This window comes from Psittacula echo, assembly GCF_963264785.1.
Source record: "Psittacula echo genome assembly, chromosome: Z".
Lineage (NCBI taxonomy): Eukaryota > Metazoa > Chordata > Aves > Psittaciformes > Psittacidae > Psittacula > Psittacula echo.
This window is the reverse complement of record NC_137742.1, coordinates 87,126,527-87,148,242: the sequence shown is the minus strand read 5'-3', so window position 1 is coordinate 87,148,242 and position 21,716 is coordinate 87,126,527. Positions and strand designations below refer to the sequence as shown.

General features: G+C 38.6%; 1 protein-coding gene across 1 annotated transcript; it reads right to left on the bottom strand.

The window, feature by feature from the left end:
- Positions 1-10,916: 10,916 nt before the first annotated feature.
- Positions 10,917-19,848, bottom strand: LOC308232448 (dipeptidase 2-like). Its single transcript, XM_080638664.1, has 10 exons — positions 19,715-19,848; positions 18,252-18,378; positions 17,641-17,770; positions 17,174-17,315; positions 16,240-16,309; positions 15,573-15,749; positions 14,926-15,013; positions 14,206-14,281; positions 12,313-12,448; positions 10,917-11,112 (listed from the first exon to the last, which is right to left on the bottom strand). The coding sequence occupies exons 1-10, from the start codon at positions 19,843-19,845 to the stop codon at positions 10,921-10,923; spliced, it is 1,269 nt and encodes a 422-aa protein (XP_080494790.1). The 5' UTR covers positions 19,846-19,848; the 3' UTR covers positions 10,917-10,920.
- Between the last annotated feature and the right edge of the window lie 1,868 nt (positions 19,849-21,716).

The following is a 21,716-nucleotide window of genomic DNA, read 5'->3' as shown; positions in this document are numbered from 1 at the left end:
ATACTTTGTTCACAAGAACTGAGTAGTAAGTCTACTTTTAATTAGTTGTAGTTTGAAATAAACAAGAAGGATCCATGCTGTGAAGTGGCTGCTGCCAAAGGGTGGTACAAGTCTCTCAGTTCACTTAACACAAACTTGCTGGTAGACCACTTCTAGGGAAACCAAAGCAATTACACCTCTTAGTAATGCTCAGACACGTGGAAAGACTTAAGACTCCTGTGCTTTCCTCTAACCTACATTTTACTTTTGGCTCACTGCTCTGTTAAACAGCAGTCATCTCCATGTGGCCATGCGTATCTCAATAAAAGCCTCCTCAGTTTTGGAGGATATAAATAAAAAGCCAGATTTCCCTCTATTCAAAACTCGCAGTATCTTGAAAATCTAGGGTGGGACGTGGGGTTTTTGGTTTTTTGGGGGTTTTGTTTGTTTGTTTTATTTGTTTGTAATTTTTTTTTCCCCAGTAACCCTAAAATGAGCACATTTGTAAATACGGTCGCACTGTGACATTTTACCAGCAATTTCTTTGGGCAAGTTAGGCCAATATTGATCATCTAGAAAGCATTTCTGTTAATCTTAGAAGCATTAGTTCTGACATACTGGAAACATCCTGATGCACCTCTTAGTGCACTGTCTTATCTCCAGCAATATTTTTTCCCTGGAGGAAGGTCTAAGAATTGGCCAAAAAGTAGCATTTTCTGTTTAACTCTCTTTGCTTGAATTATGTTTCATTTGTATTTATAATAAGTATGACCTAATAAGCTAGAATTCACCAAGAAAACAAGAAAATTCAGTATTAATTAATGGGGTGCAAAGAATTTTATATAGAAAAAGGATGACATGATAATTCACCCTTAAGCAAGTTAGTTCATACCTAGTCTTCTGTTGTCATCTTTCCTGTTTTCCACTTTGTAAAGCTTTTGAGTGGAAGTGTCTGGTCTAAGTAAACTGTCCTAGAAAAAGGAAACAGGGATTATAAGAAAGAAATCTCATGAGTCAATGTTTTTGGAGTCATGCTTATTCAGGAAAAAGAATTAAACTGGGCTCTTCCTTCTCATCTTGCTTTTGAAAGCAGGTCTGGCAAGACTTTAGATTGCTGTCTTTAGAATCATAGAATCATAGAATAGTTAGGGTTGGAAAGGACCTTGAGATCATCTAGTTCCAACTCCCCTGCCATGGGCAGGGACACCTCACACTAAACCATGCCACCCAAGGCCTCATCCAACCTGGCCTTGAACACCACCAAGGATGGAGCACTCACAGCCTCCCTGGGCAACCCATTCCAGTGCCTCACCACCCTAACAGTAAAGAATTTCTTCCTTATATCCAATCTAAACTTCCCCTGTTTAAGTTTTAACCCATTACCCCTTGTCCTGTCACTACAGGTACTTTAGGTACCAAAAAATGCATCTATGCCACCACAAAATGTTTTAATATCATGGAATCAATGGCAATGAAATTGTACCCCATGAGGGGGAAAAAATAAATAAAATTAAGCTCTTGCACATATACCAGCAACTCCCCTCTCTGGAATGGAAACTATATCCAAATTTGTTAGGAGAGAATTTAGCCCTAGGAAACTATTCAAGTTTATTGAAGCAAAAATACTTCTTTTGTCTAACGACAATGGTTCTTTACTGACTTGTGGAAAGCCCATGGTGAAAGATAAGAATTTATCTACCCATTTCAACTTTGTTGTTTAGCAACTGGTTTGTAAGAGAACTGAAATTTCAACCCGGGTGATTGACTTTTGTTTGTTGTTTGTTCCCCACCTCCTGAGTATGAATACTGATTGTTACTTTGAGTAGCCATTGTAAACTTAGAAGTTGTCTGATATGAATATGAGGTTGAAATGATCTACAATACTATAGCATTTACCTGAGACAACATTACTGTCTAATGGGGTTGAAAATAATTACCTCTTTTCTACAAAGCTAAATGGAATTTGGGATTATTATTTCATATGGGTACAGACTGGTCAGTGAAAATAAAAGAGCAGAGAGAGTAATGTTAATGTCTTTTTTTTTTCTCTGCCTCTGCACACCACATATCCCCACCCCCAACAGAGAAAAACTGCACTTCTAAACAAACATCTTGTGGTTTCACTGGGAAAAACATTAAGACCAACTTAGCAGAGTCAAGGCTTACAAGATGAGAAAAGGCCTGAATTGTTGGTACTCTAGTGTACAGTAACAGCAGCAGTGAAATCAGCAGTCTAAACATTAGCAAGTTCATGATGTCTGATACACAGCCAGGAGCTGCTTTTAAAATTGTTTGTAACAGACAAATCATGTAAGTAAAGACACAGTTCAGTTCTTAATTAGTAAGCCACTGGGTATTTGTGAACTACCTTAAGTGGGTATAAGCTTCTAGCTGAAAGGTCAGTATGCTTTCACAGTGAACAACTATGCCATGTGACTCAAAAAGATTGTGTGAGAAACTCTAAGTCTTCTAGAAGAGCAGTTTGATAAACTGCTGAAGAGTCTTACAGAAATCCTTAGGGCAGGCACTCAAGCTGAGTTTGCTTGAACACTTCTTATTACAGGGGGCAACACTCAAGCATTCAAAAAAAGGCAGCTTGGCTTTTACAGCCCAGCACAAGATGGTGACTGCATGCTGCATCTGCTGTCTCAAAAATTAACTTGACTTACATATGCAGGGTGTTTCATCCCTTCCCTGGCAGACAGCAATTCACAAGTTCTCATGTCATGCTTATACAGTCATGCTAGGAGAAAGTGAACATAGAATTAATATCAGCTTTAGGGATCACTTTTAAGGATATAGTAGAGGGAACAGGCTGCCTCAGCCCTCACAAAGGGATCACACATCAGAAGGCCCTTATAAATGAGCTTTTGAGTAATTATTTGCTTATAGACTTGAAAGATATGATAAAACCTCAAACAACAAAATGTAACACTGCTTCAAACCCTTGGTAAAAATGATTTGCCATTTGTTTAAGAATAGGATGACCCAGTATCTGAAACTGTTTGAGGACAGCTTTTCTTACCTTCCCTTCCTGAATGTCAGGAGAGGATAGCTAATTTTAGACAAACTAGTTTATTTTTTCTGACTGTAAAAATAAAGGCCAAGCAAAAAGTATCATTCTCAAAATTTCTTTCTATTCATCTGTAAAATTGTGTTGCCCCTAACACTGTTTGGAGCTCTTCATAATAATGCGGTACCTCAAAAAGCTTTGTAGAAAGTTTAAATTAGCTTTCTGTAAATGAAGCTTTGAAATGCCTCATTGGTAGAATGACCTGCCCAGTTACTGCTGTTGCTGTCTGTAATGTTTATGTCCCCAGGAAGAACACATGGCTTGCTTAGAGGTATATGCACAGGACACACTGCCCTGGAAGCCTAAGAGATAACACTCAAAATGCATTTATCCAAAACACATGAAACTTGAGTGGAATACTTGTATTCTGCTGTTGGTACAGTTATATTGTACCTCTGCTATTATTGCAGACCAGTATAATGCTTCTCTCCTCTGTCTCAGTGGAACAATCTGTGAGCTTACACTTTGAAGCCACAAGACATTTCTAAACCATATGACATGCAAAGTATTTCCAAGATATCCTGGCTCCTCAAGTTAGTAGCAGGGTAGCATCCCAGAAAAAAAAAAAAAAATAATGTATTCCAGTTAGAACAGAAGTAGGGTTTGCAGATTTATAGACAGCATAGATCTAACCAAGTAAAAAAAACTCTGGGAAACTTAAACCTTGCTCAGTTATCTCCCATACAGTTGTAAAATACTTGCAAGTTTTGAAGCCAGCATGTTTGTAAAAGCGTAAATACAGATATTTAAAACTCTGTAAAAAAAAAGCTGGGATTGGCACAGCAGTGGATCTGTAAATATTACTTATTGTTTTCAAAGATTTTTTTCCCACTGGAGTGAAACCTGAGTGACAAATAGCTCAGAGGTGACCGCTGGAAAAAATAACAAAACAAAAATTGACACTGCCAAGGTACAGCTTCCCTGGACGTCAGCCTTGACAGAAATTGTGCAAGTTCATGGCCAGTAGTGAACTTCTGTTTTCAGCACATTCCTGCTTCCCCACATCCGAGGATGACGCCAGCCTTGTGGACAAAGCAGGCCGGAAACTGGCAACCTGGCTGCAAAGGTTTCTCACTAACAACGATCAGGATCTACTTCACTGTTGACAAGGACAAGCAGTGCTGAAAAACGTCCTTTGGAGAGGACCGCAATGCATACTTCCACATGTAAAGAATTTGGAACAGAGTAGTAAAAGCCTGTGGGAGATGGGATGTGCAATCCCCTATATGCCATTTCCAGGAGAAAAATAAGGCAAGGAAAGGTCACATTATACTTACATAGGAGCTTGTATGCTAACTGCAACTGCAAATCTCGCTTCTGTTGTCGTGAAAAACATGTCACAGCTTAGACATTAAAGGACCACAAGAGGACGCTATGGTGCCACTTATCTTCGAAATTAATTTACCTCAAACGTTTGCCTAAAATTACTCTAAAATTACTCAAAACTGTATTTGATATGTGGAATAGCTATTTCTACAAAGATACCTTAGTTTCATCTTTAGAAACTGACAAGTTACTAAGTCTTAGACATTTCCCCCCCAACTCAATCAGATTCTGTAAATTCAAGTGAAAACTAGATCAAATTTTTTTTCACTAGCTTGTTAAACATTACAGTTTAGTCTTAATTTACAATTAATATGCAGAAAAAATGCCACTCCGTGGTTTGTTGTGGTCTGTTTTTAAGAAAGGGCTCAAAGAAGAAAATGAGCACAGGCCTATATAAGATTCTTTAGATGCTGAGTTTAACTACAGGAGGACACTCAGGAAGATTAATCCAAATGGACTTTTCAAAGCTGTATTGAACTTTTTTTCCAAATGTTTGTAATCCAGATTGAAGGGACCTTCTTTTGATTTGTCTGACAAAACATGTGTTAGCTTCAGTTTTAATCTTAGCTATTTTAATCTTTGTTTCTCAGCAACAGCCCTCGGGGGAGCTTGAGTTCTTGCTTCCTGAGCTCTGTGCTTTTACGTTGCAGAACTGGCAAAAGAAATACTTTATAAAACAGTGAAACCAGGTACTGAGAAAGGGCTTCAGAAAAAATACCCATTCTATAGAGGAAAGAATCGTCCTAGTGAAGTTTACTAAACAATCTGGGGAGAAGCAACAGAAACAATAAAATTAACTGCCCACTCATTTGAGTTCAGATGGTTAAGGCTAGAGCCTTGGTCAGAAACAGCAGCAGTTTTGTGATGTGAGCTAAATGCTGAACTTTGTTTACTTAGCTTCCCCCCACATTTGTTGGCTCATGACAGAAGGAGCTAAACCAAGTCTAATCTTTCCGAGGTCACAGCTTTAGGGAATGAGCGTACTTCATGGCTTAGCAAGAAAAACCCCAAGCAACCAAAAAGAACCACCACCAGCACAACAACAACAACAACAACAAAGAAGAAGGAAAAAACTCTTCTCAGCTTGCAATAATTTCTCAAACACTGAGACACTGGGGAAAGAATTTCCACCTTTGCAACTTAAGTGCCAGGAAGTGAAACAGGCTATGAACAGTTCATCTGGTAAATACTGGACCAAGTGACTGAGAGGTTCTGAGAGGTTCTAACTCAATCACCAAATCCTGGGCATCTGTGAAATACAGAGATGGGACAAAAATGCTTCCCATTGCTACAAATTTTGGTTTTCCTCTGAAGAAATTATATAATGAACTTCTAAACAAATATGAAAGCTTATAAAAGCTTTTAAATTTCTCTGGTTCTGAAAGATTAAAAAAGGAAAATTACAGAAGCACCAAACACCCACCACCATCTCAAGTTGTACTATATAGATGTAAGGTTTATAGGTAAAATATCAAGACAAAAATAAAGACCAGATTAAAAAAAAAAAAAAAAGAAAAAATTAGTCTTTGAAACACTGAATCAAGCCTTTGAAAACACCCCAAGAAGGCTTGGGAAGCATCACAGCCTGTCCTGAAAACACTTCAGCATACTGCTTTGGTTCTGTGAATTAAATTCAGCAAATCTTAAGAGCAAATGAAAACCACTGTTGATGGGAAGAATCTTCTGGTTAATTTATATTTTTATAATTTAGATATGTTACATTTTCAGAATATGAAGCAATTTAATGATTTCCATATGTATCAATCCGAAGAGGAGCAGACAGAGGAGGTGCTGCTTTCAATAGGAAGTGGAAGAAATTCAAGTTGCTGCAGCCTCACTCAACTTTCCCACTTCTCCCCTCAACTAGCACTGAACGTGATTAACCCAATCACTGACATGATCAGGAAACCTATCACTTCAGGGAGGAGAACAGTTAGGTTTTGGCTAGATCTGCAACTCTCACAGCAAAGGAGGGTAGAACTGCAGCAGGTGAAGTTGACACTGGTATGAACTGCTTTGGCACTGCACCATACTCCAGAAGGTGATAGAGATGCACTGATAAACGGGCTTTTCAGCATTGATTGTGTGGTGCAGATGTCCACTGAACTTTATGTTCAAGATCAAACAGAAGTTAATAAACCTACATAGGTGGTTAAATTTAATACACGGTGTTTACTGACCTTGAAACATAGAAATATACTCCCATATTGCTTGAGTAGCTCAACAATATGCAAGAAGAAATGCAGATGTTGACACTGGCACATTTCAGTAGTCCATATCCAATTTAAACCATGCAAGACTCCTTCCATGACCCAGACAAGTCACATACTGAGTAGAAGCTTGATACATGAACTGGACTACTCACATTTTACATAACAGATCAGCTGTATATGTTAGACCAGCAACAGACATTTTAGGCTTGGGTTCTAGCATCACAACTTATGCAGATGAGAGAGCTGCAAACTGAAGTTGTTTATTTCTGAGGATGCTACAGCTCATTAATCTGAAAAAGAATAGCACAGGGGGAAGGGCAATGGCACCAACCTTTTAGAATCAAATCAATAGTCTACATCAAAATTATGTCTGTAGTTTCTTGGCTGTTCATATCACACATCTGAAAGCATGAGCCTCAGATTGTTAAAGATGCCTTGAAGTTTGCGTCTTAGAAAGTCAGCCTAAAGTACTTAATAGTACATCAGTTTTGATATTTACAGAAAGAGTACAAACTTTTCAGAATTTATGTTAGCACAACTCAGTATTTGGAAAAGGTAAATAATGACTTGCATTCTTCCCTTTGGGAGCCAACAAAGCTTGCTATAAATTTGGTATCTCAGTTATATCTGACACTTCACTAACACCACTAGCCACAATAGACTCTTGTCAGCTGAGCTAGCATGCATTTCAAATTACCAGTGCAAATTTCTGTTATTAATTGGTGCAGGGCAAAGGCATTCAACTGCAAGATGAAGCATCCTCTCCATTGGGAGGCAGAAATCAGAGTGAAATCACTTTATGCTTGAGCTGTTAGAAATGCAGTGTTGTAACTGCTTCTACAAGCTGCTGGCAGTAGAACTGGAGACACTAGTGTTCAGACTGCAGGGTCAATGTAGTTTTCCTGACAGTAGTCACAGCCACATAGGACATTTTACTTCTGAAATAAAATTCTAATGAGATGCCTTTATACCATGTTTAGATGTATATGATTTTGATTATTTAAGAAAAATAAACTGCATTTATTAGATAACATAGGTACCATGTGCATGATCGTTGCACCATGCATAAGATTCCATTTGTTGTTTGGTGATTTTGCACTCTGATGTTAGTTTCACACAGGCAGCTTATTTGAAGCATTCTGAATTAACACTGTAGCCAGTAATGGAAAAAGGGAGTTCTAGATCATCACACATCTGTGAGAAATGCTGTGAAATAGATGTTATCGCAGCTTGGTGCAGGCAACCATAAGCCTTGCTCTCTATGATGTGACTAGTTTGAGCAGGTGATTTACCACAGGTATCATGAACTCACTGCAATGACTGAGTCACCCATGTCCCCCTTCCACAGGCACTTGCTCAGACTTCATTAGAGGTTAGATGGTGATATCTGAGTGAAGATGAGGCTGACTGCTTACATCCAGTGTGTTCTAGGGTTAAACTTAACCTGACTTTATCCTGCCTCTTATGGAGGAGGCTACCTTCCCTGTGAAAAGCAGACCCAGAGCCCTTATGATAGGTTGGCCTTCCTTCTGCAGCAGAGTTGTATGGTTCTTCCAGGTTTTCCTGGATTTCTGAACATGCACATTGTTTTGTGATATTACATCGGTATCTATACACAATTTAAATCAATATTTTATTTAAATTTCATGTATATGTTTTGCTACGAGGTTACAAATTATTCATTGTGCAAAGCAGTCAAACAAATATAGATAAAACAATATCTGTAGTATTGTGGAACCAGTTATATCAAAGTGTTATCCAGTTACAATTTCAGTGCTAATTCTGTGAAAAGAGACTACAGATGGCAGTTTTCCAATGACTTATGAACCTATTAGCTGAACTACTGACAGGAAGTAAATATCTGCCCTATTGAATTCATCATTTTACCAGAATAACAAGTTCTGATGCCAGTCAAGCAGTATTGGGAAGGCAAGACTTCTGAGTCAGTGCAGTCCTTCCCCATTGTAGGTGCATAACCAGGATCAGTATTTATTGAGAAACTGTTCTCAAAAACTTGGCTTGCATGCAACCAGATTATTCAACTTGATTTGTAAAAAATTTAGTAAGTGGCGGTAGTATATTCAGAATATACTTATCAAGGAGACCACCTTATCAGAAGAATTAATGAAGCTTCATTTTGAAGTAATAAGAGAGCAGTCTTCTTCCAGAAACCCTACTTGTATATGCAGTGCAGAAGTGGATGGCAGGAACAGTCTCAAGTGATCCTAGAAAATAACTGACTTACTGTTTCTATACTGTTCTCCTTAGCTTTGTCTTTCATTTGTTAAATACTTTGTGTATTTACAGATGCTGTCCTTAGGCCAGTTACAAGATTTTAATTTTATACTACAGATAAATTCTGTAGTTGTCGTATCAGTAAATAATAAAAATAAATAAAAATAATAAAAGCATGTACCATAGGATAAAAATCACAATTAATGGCATCATCAGAAGGCATTTACCAGGAAGCACTGGGAAGTGACCCTATAAAGACGTAGTGATGCCACCTTCTGATTAAGTCATGAATCTCAGGATGTTTGATAAACCTTCCCGTTTTGAGCCATATTAGCCTACCAAGAATAGGCTTATCACAATATATGCTTTTCTGTATAACCGTAGCTTCTAGCCTCACACACCTTGCATATTTAAAAATGTGTTACAAAGGCCAAAATGGCAGATTTCTAATAAAAAGATTTCTTTCTAATCTCATGTCTATGAATCCTTGGACAATGATCTGATTTCAGCCAGCTAGAATAAAAATAATAGAACCTGATATTGATAAGGATCATTGTTTAAATGTGAAAAAGATTTCCACAAAGCTGCAAAACATTCTACCAAATTTTTTATTTAAATACTCATGTTATACTTTTCAGACTGCAATGAAAATATCAGAACAAGATCTCACCTTCTGACTAGCCAGAATTCCTGCTTTTTCCTGGCTTATTCTTGCTCCGAGCTCTATGAATATGCAGCAAACAGCAATTTCCAAGTTATAGAAAAGTATCTACAACATTGCCTGGTCATCTCTACCTGAAAGCAAGAGGCCTACCTGCACCCTTCAGTAACTCTCCAGTTGCTCAGTATCCCTGTCAGTGTTCAAAAAAAACTTTAATACTGCAGGATGGGTCCCTAAAGCTAGTGGAAGGTGTGAAATCTGAATTGAAATAGCCATATTTAGTGTGTGCTCACAGCCCAGAAACCAACTATATGTTGGGCTGCATCAAAAGAAGTGTGACCAGCAGGTCGAAGGAGGTGATCCTGCCTCTTTGCTCTGCTCCACTCTTGTGAGACCTCATGTGGAGCCCTGTGTGCAGTTCTGGTGTCCTCAATATAAGGACATGGAGGTGTTGGAACAAGTCCAGAGGAGGGCCACGAGGATAATCAGGGGACTGGAGCACCTCCCATATGAAGACAGGCTGAGAAAGTTGGAGCTTTGAAAGTTCAGCCTGGAGAAGAGAAGGCTGCGTGGAGACCTCATAGCAGCCTTCCAGTATCTGAAAGGGGCCTACAAGGATGCTGGGGAGCGACTGTTCATCAGGGATTGTAGTGATAGGACAAGGGGTAATGGGTCCAAACTTAAACAGGGAAGTTCAGGTTAGATACAAGGAAGAAGTTCTTTATTGTGAGGGTGGTGAGGCACTGGAATGGGTTGCCCAGGAAAGTTGTGAATCCTCCATCCCTGCCAGTGTTCAAGGGCAGGTTGGACAGAGCCTTGGGTGACATGGTTTAGAGTGAGGTTTCATGGGAGGGGGGCTGAAACTAGATGATCTTAAGGTCCTTTCCAACCCAAATCATTCTATGATTCTATGTTATCCATCTTGTCATTTTAAAAAACAAAACCAAACCAAACCAAACCAAAACAAAACAAAAAAACCACCCCAAAAGAAAAACCTGCCTCCAAAAAACCCCACTCTTCTACATATACCAGGGAGTGGTCTTTTCTGACTAAGCCTTTGGCTGATGATGAAAGTTGTATGACTTAATAAGCAATATTGAAAACATCTCAGCACAGCTGTCAGTCATGCTCTGTAGTTCTTGTGTGGAACTGCTGACTCTGGAATCCAGTGTATGTTAGAATATTTATTCATTAGATGTGAATACTTTCCATTAACGTGTTAGTGGTAGCCAGGATGACATAGAATTTATCACTTTAAAATCCAAATGCTTTTGCTACAGCATTTAAAAACTACATTAACTTCCAAGTATGCAGGCAAATTTAAAGAAATGATACTAAAAAATTTAGCATAGCTTTACATTAACAAAATCCCCAAAAGATAACTAGTTGCATTGCAGATTACTCCACATATCTCTCTCAAGGGTCCATAAGTCTCACAAGTCATAATACAGTATTAAATGTGATATAGTTACAAACATCAGACTCAAAGGTTGTGCCATAGAAGAAAGTCCAAAGGACCTGACTTTCTGAGGCTGATGATTACGTAGGTCTAGGCGACAGGAATTTTGTACTTCTTGTGGAGCTTCACTTTCACCTACATCGATTAGTCTGCTAAGGTTCCGCACCTAGAAAAATTCAGAAGGTTGCCCCTGAAAGCCAGACTGACACAATAGGAAAAAGCATTATGCAGCTAGCAAATTCAATGCTGTTTCAAGTGAATCAACTTGAACGGTATTGCAAAACCACATCTGAAGGTGAGGAAATCAACATAATTATTCTGATGTTTGCATTCTTATGAAACACTTCCAAGAATTCAGTACAGATACATTACAGGCGAGAGTCACAGATGTGGCTGTTCTTTGTCTTTGGTCCATCCACATATGAATCCATTAGCTGGAAAACCTTAAGCAAACAAACTCATCATTTTTCTTCCCTGAAGTCAGCTCACAGTGTCAAGACAGAGCTTCAAACATTTCTAATTTAGAAGGAAAAAAATTTACTTAATCTCACAGACTGGCTAGGTGTGATGAATTCCAACCTCCTCATAACATCAGACTGCGTGCAACTCGGCATCAGGTAGATATTTTGGCAGATTAACTGGAACAGTGCAGAATTCCCTGATTTCTGTTCATCTAACATGCCCCCAAGGCATTTTTTCACTGGAACAAATATCACTGTGAAATATATGTTGTCTGTAAGGTTTTGTGTATAATATCTACTTACTTATCCCTATAAATAAAAACAGTAGGAGACAAGCAGTTTGTGAGTTTCAACAGATGCTTTTGAAACAGTTACCATTTAGGGGGTCCTTACTCTCATACAGTGTCTCCCTTTGCTCCTCCCTCTTCCTTCTGGATTAGCATTTAACATTTACACATAAAGCTCGTGATCTAGTTGTTACGTTTATGCTTGTTAGTGATCTGGTCATGGCAGAAGCCTTCTGGATAGCAGCCAGATCCCATGACAGGAATTAAATTGATTTGCATGAGACAGCATTCCTTACTGCACAAGCAAACACAGCCAGACTGTGACGCTGGTACGTCCACAGTTCCTCCAAACCATGAAGTGATTCTATTGAGAAGTCAGTGATGTGTACTTATCAGATTACCACAGGGAGAAAAAGTTTCAAAGAGCTTTGTCCACTCTCTTCTTTCCTTTATTCTGCTAACACTCTCTTGCCATCTTGGGTTCTTTCCCAGCATTTGTAATTATTGCATTAAGTGCTCACATTCCCTCATAGCTCTGTCATGGTGGGGTGGAGGGAGCAGCAAGGTTCTCTCTCCCTTTTAGTAAGAATCAAGATTCAGTTTTGGTTTTAATCTTACATTTTCCACTTCTCTGAAGACACGGAGGAAGTTCTCCCTTAAGACCCCTTTCAGTTCAGTTTCGTTCCATCCTCTTCTAAGAAGTTCCTCAATCAAAGAAGGGTATTTAGAAACGTCTTCCAATCCCTCAGGGAAACTGTTGGCAAGAGTCACACGAGAACATTCAACACATATCATTGAAAAACATGCAGAAAAATATTTTTAATTAGTCTTCTGCACATATTTGCATTTGGAGTGAGCTCACTTTAGACCCAATGCTTCCTCTGAGAAGTTAAAAAAATAATTAAGAATTCAACTGACAAACAGAAGTGGGGCTGGGACACAATTAAAGGCTTTTTCTGCACAGATGATCCCATAAACAAAACACAACTGTGTATTCTGGAATTAAGATGCACTTGTGTATAGGTAAAACAATAGTATGGAGCATATTAAAACAAAAGATAAAAGAGCAAAACACAAAGTCAAATTCATGTATGCAGTAACCCACTCTTTATCTGGCCTTTAGAGTAAGAGGAAACAGCTGCATCACAGATGGAGTTGGTACAATCCACTTGTGCAACTGAGAACAAGAAGGAATCTCCTAACACATGGTGAACTAAGAAGTTGCAGGCAATTCTGTGTACTCTGTTGTTTACAAAGTCATTTTCCCAAAAAACCATATAATTAGAATAATAACATTGTTTTGAATTCAGCAGTTTAGGCAGTGAAACAAAAGCTATTCAGAATTCTCTACTAAAGAAATTACAGTAAGCAAAATTGACCTGTGCCTTGTGCTAATTCTCATCAAAATAAAAAAGGAATTAGAAGCTGCAACATCTGCATTAAACAGATGTTTTTAAATTGTATTTCCATGAATCTTTGACTTCATTTTGAGATAACTAACATTTTCTGTTATTTTTCTTTTCTGTGGAGATGTGGTGATAAGCATATCTCAAGAAATCCGTGCCATTACTTTCTACCAGGACTTAGGACCTTAACTCCACTACCAATCAAACTGATGGTCTCTGCGAAAATGCATGCAATAAAATGTGTCTTTTCATTACAAACTGTGGTTTTATTTTGGAGATTATAGTTTCAGAGTTATGATTAGCTAAGACTCATGGGAGCTGACACACTGTTTTTGTTATCGTATTTTACAGATGTAAGTCTGATTGTGACTTTCATACCGAAGTGTGTCTGACCCCAGGGAGGGGGCCAGGGAAAGAAGATTCAGCAGAAAGATTAAAGGCAAAAATAGGCCACCAAATGCCACCTAATCTGCGTTTATTTCCTGTGCTGTAACAACACTAGCTCAGGAGTGAGGAGGAGAGGTTATGCTATAAGCTGTCCACCATGCTCTGCTTGTCTCAAACACTTTTCAAGCCTCAAAAGCAGGAATAAATTCACATGTCGGGCTTTCCTCACTAGAAAGTAATAGTGGAGGGAAGAGTGGTGCGTCATCTCCTTAGGCTAACCTATTAACCGTGTAAAGCCTGAGGCATTCTGTTATTAATCTTTGGCTTCTTGGGGGAAATCACTCTCTCGCTGGTTTTGTATGTGCAAACCACTGCCTAGAACTCACAACTGCAGAGTTCAGAGAGTATTAGAATCCATTTCCACATTTGTAGCACTGCTTTATACAGTTCTACAATGGAATTGTTGTGCCTTATTTTCACAAAAATTGGTTTAGTGCTCCTCGCAAGACAACTTGCTGTAACTCTTCAAGGCCAGGTTGGATGGGGCTTTGAGCACAGTGTCCCTGTCTGTGGCAGGGGGTTGGACTTAGATGAGCTTTAAGGTCTCTTCCAACCCAAACTGTTCTATGATCTCTTAGTGTACCTTCTTTCTTCCCTAAAACGATTTGAAACCTTACTAATTTAAGGAGCAGATGTCAATGTATGTGCAATTACTAACCGTTCTACTCCATCATAGTCACCACCAATTCCTATCGATTCTGAACCTGCTATTTTCTTTATGTGGTCAAAATGATCTGAAACAAAATGTCAAAGACAACAATATCTAAGCATCCAGCAAGAAGAAGTAGTTCAGATATATTGGCACTAGATGACTTTTCTCCTTAATCATGGGTTCTTAACTTAATCCTGTTCATAAAAAGCCAAAAGACATCCTGATAATACAAACTAAAATTTAATAATGCAGTTGATGTATTTTACTATTGCTTAACTAGATGTTATCTGTTATTAAGGACATCAAGTAGCAATCTTAAAAAATAAAAGCTACACTGATGAGATAGATACAAATGAGGAAAAAGACATGATCATCACGGCACATTATTTTCCAGCAAGTACCCCACATATACAAACAGATTTTTCATTTCCCATTACATACCTATGTTTTCCACTCCTTATTACAAAGGTTTAAGACCTAAGAAGATAACAACTTCTTTGCAGTTAATGGTTCTTGGCTCCATTTGAGAGCATCGTGTCCTTCATCTACACACTTTGTACCTCTTGTTATTGTTTAATGAATATTAGCTCCAAAATTACCTAGAGCTGGGGTAAGGTGTGGAAGGGAATAAACAAGCACTAAAATTTACGCTGTCTCAAAAATTACACAGACACCAGGAAATTCGTAGAAGCCACCCATAAAAACTTCAGTACATTAACTTCAAACCTGCAAGGGTAGAAACATTAACAACTTTTCTGTCACAGGCCAGTACATCTGCATTGAAAGTCACCATGATAATTCCCTTGTTCTTTTTCTGAAAGATATGAAGAGACAGGTAGTGAATGGAAACTCATAGACATCTCATGTAGAGACTTCTCCATACACCTATCCATTCATCCATCCATCCATCCATTCATCAGTAAGCATAATAGCACTCTGTAAAAATCAAAGCTCAGATAGCAACACAAGGCTTTGCCTCTCTGTCCTTTACCCTGGATTCATTATATTCATGTGTAGCCTGAATCACCAGAAGTCCAGTCCATGTCAAACAAACTCAACCAGGAACTCAAGTGTTTGCAAACACTTCAGTTTTTGTAGCCAAAGAAAATACACAACCCAAATAAAATGTTTCAAGAAGCAAACATGTAACTTGCTGCTTAGGGATTTGCTTATAAATCCAATTCATATACGAGAAAGTGAAAAGTAAGCACCATGACTTGAATGTGCATGTTTGCCTCAGACCACTAAAACAAACAAAATAAATCCGCAAATCAACAAATCCAAACACCTTTCCAAAACGAAACAAAAAATTCACACACACACACACACAAACCCAACCCAACCAATCAAAAAACCCCCACCATACTGCTCACCACTTTCTGGAGGATATCATCAGGAACATTTCTTGAGTGATTACAAATAGAAAACGCTGAGGAATGGCTGAAAATTACTGGTGCTTTTGAGATACTCAATGCAGCTTTAGCTGTCATATCTGAAGTATGAGATAAATCTACCAGCATACCCAGACGATTCATCTCCTTTACTACATCCTAAAACAGACAAGAGTGTCAGTATTAAATTTCCTTAAAGGAAACAGTTTAGCTGATATATTTAAACAGATAAATGAATTCTGGAGCTGTCAGCTAGTCATACATACCCTGTGCCTGTATGGATTTCTGTTTACTTATGAATTCAGCAGTAGCTTATTCACTCACAATTAACTAGCACACAACCACGTGCTCAAAACTTAGAAAACTCATTCAATCTGTATGTCATTTCAACTGTTATTCATATCCCAGTACTTCCACATATTCATACATCTGATCTGTACTAAAACAATTGTTAATATTAAATATAGCACTTCTTTTACCCTAAAGAACATTCAGGGAATTTGGTTTGACTGAACCCTGAGAACTCCTAACTATCAAAAACTTCCAGTAATTAATTTTTAATGATAAGTTACTTTTGAAAAAATAAGGCCAGAAGTTCTTAGCTGCATGAGAGATTGCTTAGACTAACATTTTTGAAAGAGATCCTTACTTGGCCAAATGCAGTCAGACCGTTAACATTGGGGTAAAAGTTGTGCATTCCTTTAGATGATGATTCAGACCTTGGAAGGGGGAGGGGGATGAGGAAGGAGAAACATCATATTATTCTGGAGACCTCAGTATCAGCAACTGAAAATTCTTATGCTACACACAATAAAAATCATTACCATGTCACATAGACAAATGTAGGGATAATGAGCTAGATAATAACTATCGTGTTCACAACTGTTTTTGTTTTCTGGACATTATGCTTTTATGTTTAGAACTGTTGCATGTTTGTGAAGCAATGCAAGACAAGCAAAGAGATGCTTGTAAGAATTTTTCTGATTAAGCAAGCATCAGGGAGCAAAGATAAATTGAAACGTCACTGACCTGCCAGCCAGAAAGCCTGCTTTTCAGCCCTCTCTGCACAAAATTCTCCTTTCCCTGAGTCAGTGCAAGAAGAAATTTTGCCAATCCAGCAAGCAGTAGGTGCTAATATTCAGATACAGAACTAAGTACCCATCTCTGATGCTGCACATGGTACCTGCCCTTTAGAGCTGGCCAAAGAGGACAGTGCCGAAGGCTGCTGACTGCTGCTGACCTACATAGCATTTACCTCTTACCTATATCTTATGCATTTTTAATACTTTTTTTTTGTTTATTTTTTGCCCTATGTGGCTTTCCTAATAAAGCAAAGGGGATAGCACATTTACCATCTTTGTGCCATTAACAAGGGTTAAAAGTTCCCGAATTACAAGCACTACGTAACAGATCCTTCAATCTCCCACTTGACAAATGGCAAGTGATTTACCCCAAGCCCTATCATCCTTGACTTGGTTCAGTCTTTCACAGGTGAACTCTGTGTCTGTATACATCTTCTCCCCACCTTGAAAAATGCCACCAGTTTGCATTAGATGTGCACACAAAAACATGACATTAGTTACCAAGGTGTATTGCAGGAGTGCGTTAAAGACATGTAACGAACACCAAGGTCATAATACATCCTCAGTGTTGCCAGACTGCTGTCAATGGAGTGACCACCTTCTATTCCAATCAAACACGCAATCCTTCTACTGTCAGAGATACCTGGAAACAACAAAAGAAGATAATTCCAAAGTAATTTCATAACAGATAAGAAATAAGCAGCACAAAGTAACAGTTGTTATTGTAAATTGCAAGCAATAATACTGACATAGCATAGAACAGGAGCTTATACTACTGCACGTTTATATGGCAAACTTTCTTACAACTGCAGTGGGCTACAGCTGTGCACAGTCAATTATTGTGGTTCAACGGAAAAAAACAAAGTTACTCTTTAATGCAGGATAACTTGCCTGCTTGCAGCTGTGTGTTTTGCACATAACTCCTACAACCCCATTTAAAACATTTCTGGTATAAGAGTGAGTGTAACCTTGGGAAGTTGTCACAAGTTCAAGCTCTTCATAGCTGTTACACATCCTCTTGACAACATCAATTTGCTCTAAGGTCAGACGCACAGCATCCTTGTTCTGAGCGCTGCAAAGAACATACACTGACCAAAACTGAAAGAGACATTGACAAGTAAACAAGAAAGCTTGTGTTTCAACTTGGAAAATTTTAGTTGCTAATAGTGAAGTTCGTAAGCACAGACCAGAATAATTTTCTACAGTTTACAAGGGAGTTGCCACTACAATTTTTCCCCAAAAAGAAGAGTTAGGATATAAGGCAAGAGCATCTGCTCCAGACATGATTAAAGCCTCCTGACACACTCAGCTGCTCTACAGTACACACATGAAAGTGGATACAAGTTTCATTTGCTTATCACTAAACAAAGACCACTGTTTTGGATAAGGGTACCCAGATTATAAAACACAAACTTCTGAAACACAGATATTACGGAAAAGTGTCTGTGGCTTTGCATTTTCATAATTTTCTCTTTTTCAATAGAATTAGCTAGAAACCAAGGCCCAGAGTATGTTTGTGATTGAGAAGAAGGCAAATGTAAAAATATGTTCTCAGACTCACAACCATGGCAGCACATACCTGAGCTCCCACAAAACCAGCCTGAAGTTTCGCAAGGTTTGTGTGGGTCTTGTTGAGTTCTCTTAGGTTGACTGTACTGAGTCTATTTTGGTAAAATATTCTCAGCCGCAGTACCAAGTCATTGTGGCTAGAATTGAAAACAAACAGGGCTTGTGATAGAAATAAGTTGTTCCCCTTTCTAACACAAATGTAATTCTTCCACTGTTCATAGTCCCTTAGACCACTCATTTGCAATAATTCTTGCAGTAATATATGCATGAAAGTCTCCTTTCTTTTGCAAACAAGCTTTATTTCTTAATTAGGACAGCAAGTAATTTTATTTTGCTTCTTCCATTTTCATAGCTATTGTGTTTCTATATCTACTTTTCTTCCCATCATTGCTGAAGGAGTGGAAGAATTTAAATCAGCCACCGTGCTTCTTGGAAATAAGTACTTGTGGCAGAATAATCAGTGCTGCCTTTGTCAGAAGAATGAGCATTTGTGTTCCCAGGTCAAAATACACTTACCACAGGTATCACTCTCTCAGGTTTTAAGAGTACTGTCTTGAAGTACAATGCCTGCTTTCTAGCTTTGTACAGAAATGGTTGCTACTGAAAGATACCATTAAAATATGGGAAGGAGACAAGGACATTACATTAGAGGGATATAATAACTAAGCGGCGAAACACGATGTTCTAGGATAGAGATAATTTTCTTCATAGTGGTTGGTATGGGGCTGTATTTTTTATTTCTGCTGGAAACACAAACAACACTGATAATTGAGGAATGTTTTAGTAATTGCTGAGCAGTGCCTACACAGAGTCAATGCCTTTTCTGCTCCTTACCCTACTCCACCAGAGATTAGGCTGGGGGTGCAAAAGAATCTGGGAGGGAACACAGGACAGATGTCCTCAACTGACTCAAGGGATATTCCTATCATATGATGTCATGTTCAGCATACAAATCTGGGAAAGTAGGAGGAAGGGGGTAGATGATGGTATTTTTCTTCCCAAGTAACTGTTCTGCATGATGGAGCCCTTCTTTCCTGGAGATGGCTGAACACCTGCCTGACCATGGCAAATAGTGAATGAATTCCTTTTTTCACTTTGTCGGTGCACATGGCTTTTGCTTTACCTATGAAACTGCTTTTATCTCAACCCACACATTTTTTCACCTATACCCTTCTGATTCTCTTCCTCATCCCACCAGGGGGGAGTGAGCAAGTGGCTGTGGAGGGCTCAGTTGCTGGCTGGGGTTAAGCCACACCACCTGACCAGAACACCACAAATACATTTAGCATAACCTGATAATGTAAGTAAGTACCGTCTGAACCAATATTCCTTTCTGATAAATCACTGCAACAGTAACTGACTGCTATGTAGGTGCTAGTAACAGCCTATGTCTCTAGTGTTGCAAACACACATTAGCATTCCCTTCTCACTCGTCAGATTCACAGAGGGTTTAATTGAATGTATTTTATATACCCATCAATCAAACGTGCATCTTGCATCAGCTTGATAGCTTGCTCTCGCAGTGATTTCTCGTAGCTGAATAGCACAATATCAGAGAACATCAAGAGCCACAGTAGCTTTGTTGTATTTCTCTTCATTTCCATTTTCCAGTTCACTAAAGCAAAGAGATACCACCATTATTCTCTAAGGACAATGAAACAGCAAAATTTCTAGTCTGTGGAGGCTGTAGGCTTAATGCCTCTCCTTCTGGTAAGGCTCAGGTGAATTCGGCAGGAGGAAAGAAAGAAAAAAGGAGAATAGTACACAGAAGGGAATGTAGCAGCAGAAACCGTAAACCAAAGATTTTAAGGTCTCTGGCTATTGTAATTTTGCACATGTGAACGCCCTTTAAATTCTGCTGCTGCCACCAGCTGACTGCTGAGGGGAACTACAGCCTCAGTCAGACCTGGCAAGGTAAGCCAGGCAGACCACGGTTTCACACCTCTCAGAAAGCAGCTCCCAAAACAGTGTAACAGGATAGTTTTCTCATTAACCATTTTATTCTCATTATTTGGGAAATCTCACACTGAAATGAACACTGAAACCGTTATTGAGAAATTCCAAAAATCAGCTGCTTCTGAGTAAATTGTATTGTTAAAACACACTGCATGGCACGGTATTTTCAAATGAAAGCTATTGAAATCCAACACTTTTTCATACCTTAGGAAGGACAATGTGCTCTAGACTTGAAAGGGTCACTTTGTTTCCACGAAGAAATGGGTATGACGGACTTCAAGAGTAAGGCAAGCAGCCTCTGCTCTTTTGTAAAATCAGTCAGTAAGGTTTATAAAAGTAAACTTTCTTTTGGCAACACAAAAGTTCATTTCTACTAATAAAGGATGTTGGGTTTATGTAATCATTCTCTTCAGAGGTAAAAACAAATAGCAAATAGCCAAAATGTTATAAAATTACAAGGCAATTCACCTTGCCTACACACTTGCCTTCTCTTGTTTTTAAGCTGATTTTCTAAAACAACAGGAGATAGACATAAACCCAGGAAATGGTTTCCTGCTATGAAGCCACATATTCATTTATGAAGTCAGAGATACCTCAAGGGAGATCCATGGGTAATGGTGGTATTGGAAGCAAATTCAAGTCATGCTGAGCAGAATACCTGTTGATGGCATCCTGCTCTAAACATATTTCTTTCTGCCCCTTACAAGAACATTTGTATTAGAATAACCAAAGCTGAAATAAGAGTAGGCCTGTAATCAGGATGTTGGAAAGCAACAAAGTGAAAACCATATTATTAAAATTGTTGTATTTCCAGCCTATATGTTAAATCATTTCCCTATCACCTGCAATATGCAGGGTGTAAATCAAAGGAAAAGTTAAGTGGCTTATTTGCCCTGCAGATGCCTGATAAAATGTAAATGAATTTGTAAAGGACTATTTAATGCACCAGTATGAGTTTAATTAAGCTGTTCAATTAAGATGTTTTAAAATAAAAATTAATCCATTTTGCATGCATTTTATCTCTAAACCAAAATAAAATAAAAGTTAGGTGGGGTTTTGTTTTTGGGGGTTTTTTTTTTGAGTTTTTGTTTTGGTTTGGTTGCTGTTTTTTTTCCATTAAGAAATTACCTCCCAACTTGGGTTTAGAAAGGTGCAAACTGCTACTCTAAAGAAATCCTGTAACTTGGACAAAAATTCCTAAGGTCTGTCTTTTGAGAAACTGGCTCAGGCCTTTTCTGTTTCGCAAGATTTGGGAATGCCTCAAATCGTGGGACCATCTGGCAGGAAGTAATTTTGAACAGCGAGAACACACAAGCTCATACAAAAGGCAGCGCAGATGGAGAAGCAGGTTTAAAATCGGCCCTGAAATGGTCTCAGAAAGAATCTCTAGGAGAGCTGCATAAACACAGTAGTGTGCAGGCGCAAATGAAGATCCAATATAGATATGGTACCACGGGAGCTGTGACACTAACAAAGGAAAATTAATAAGCCTCACCCCTGAATGTTTCCTACAAGGAAA

Coding starts and splice junctions, on each gene's coding strand:
- LOC308232448 (XM_080638664.1), bottom strand. CDS start 19,845: ATGGAAATGAAGAGAAATACAACAAAGCTACTGTGGCTCTTGATGTTC. Junction 16,310..17,173: donor CACTCCTGCAATACACCTTG/GTAACTAATGTC, acceptor CCCCCTTCCAAG/GTCTGAATCATCATCTAAAG. Junction 11,113..12,312: donor TCTTCAGAGAAGTGGAAAAT/GTAAGATTAAAA, acceptor GAATTTTTCTAG/GTGCGGAACCTTAGCAGACT.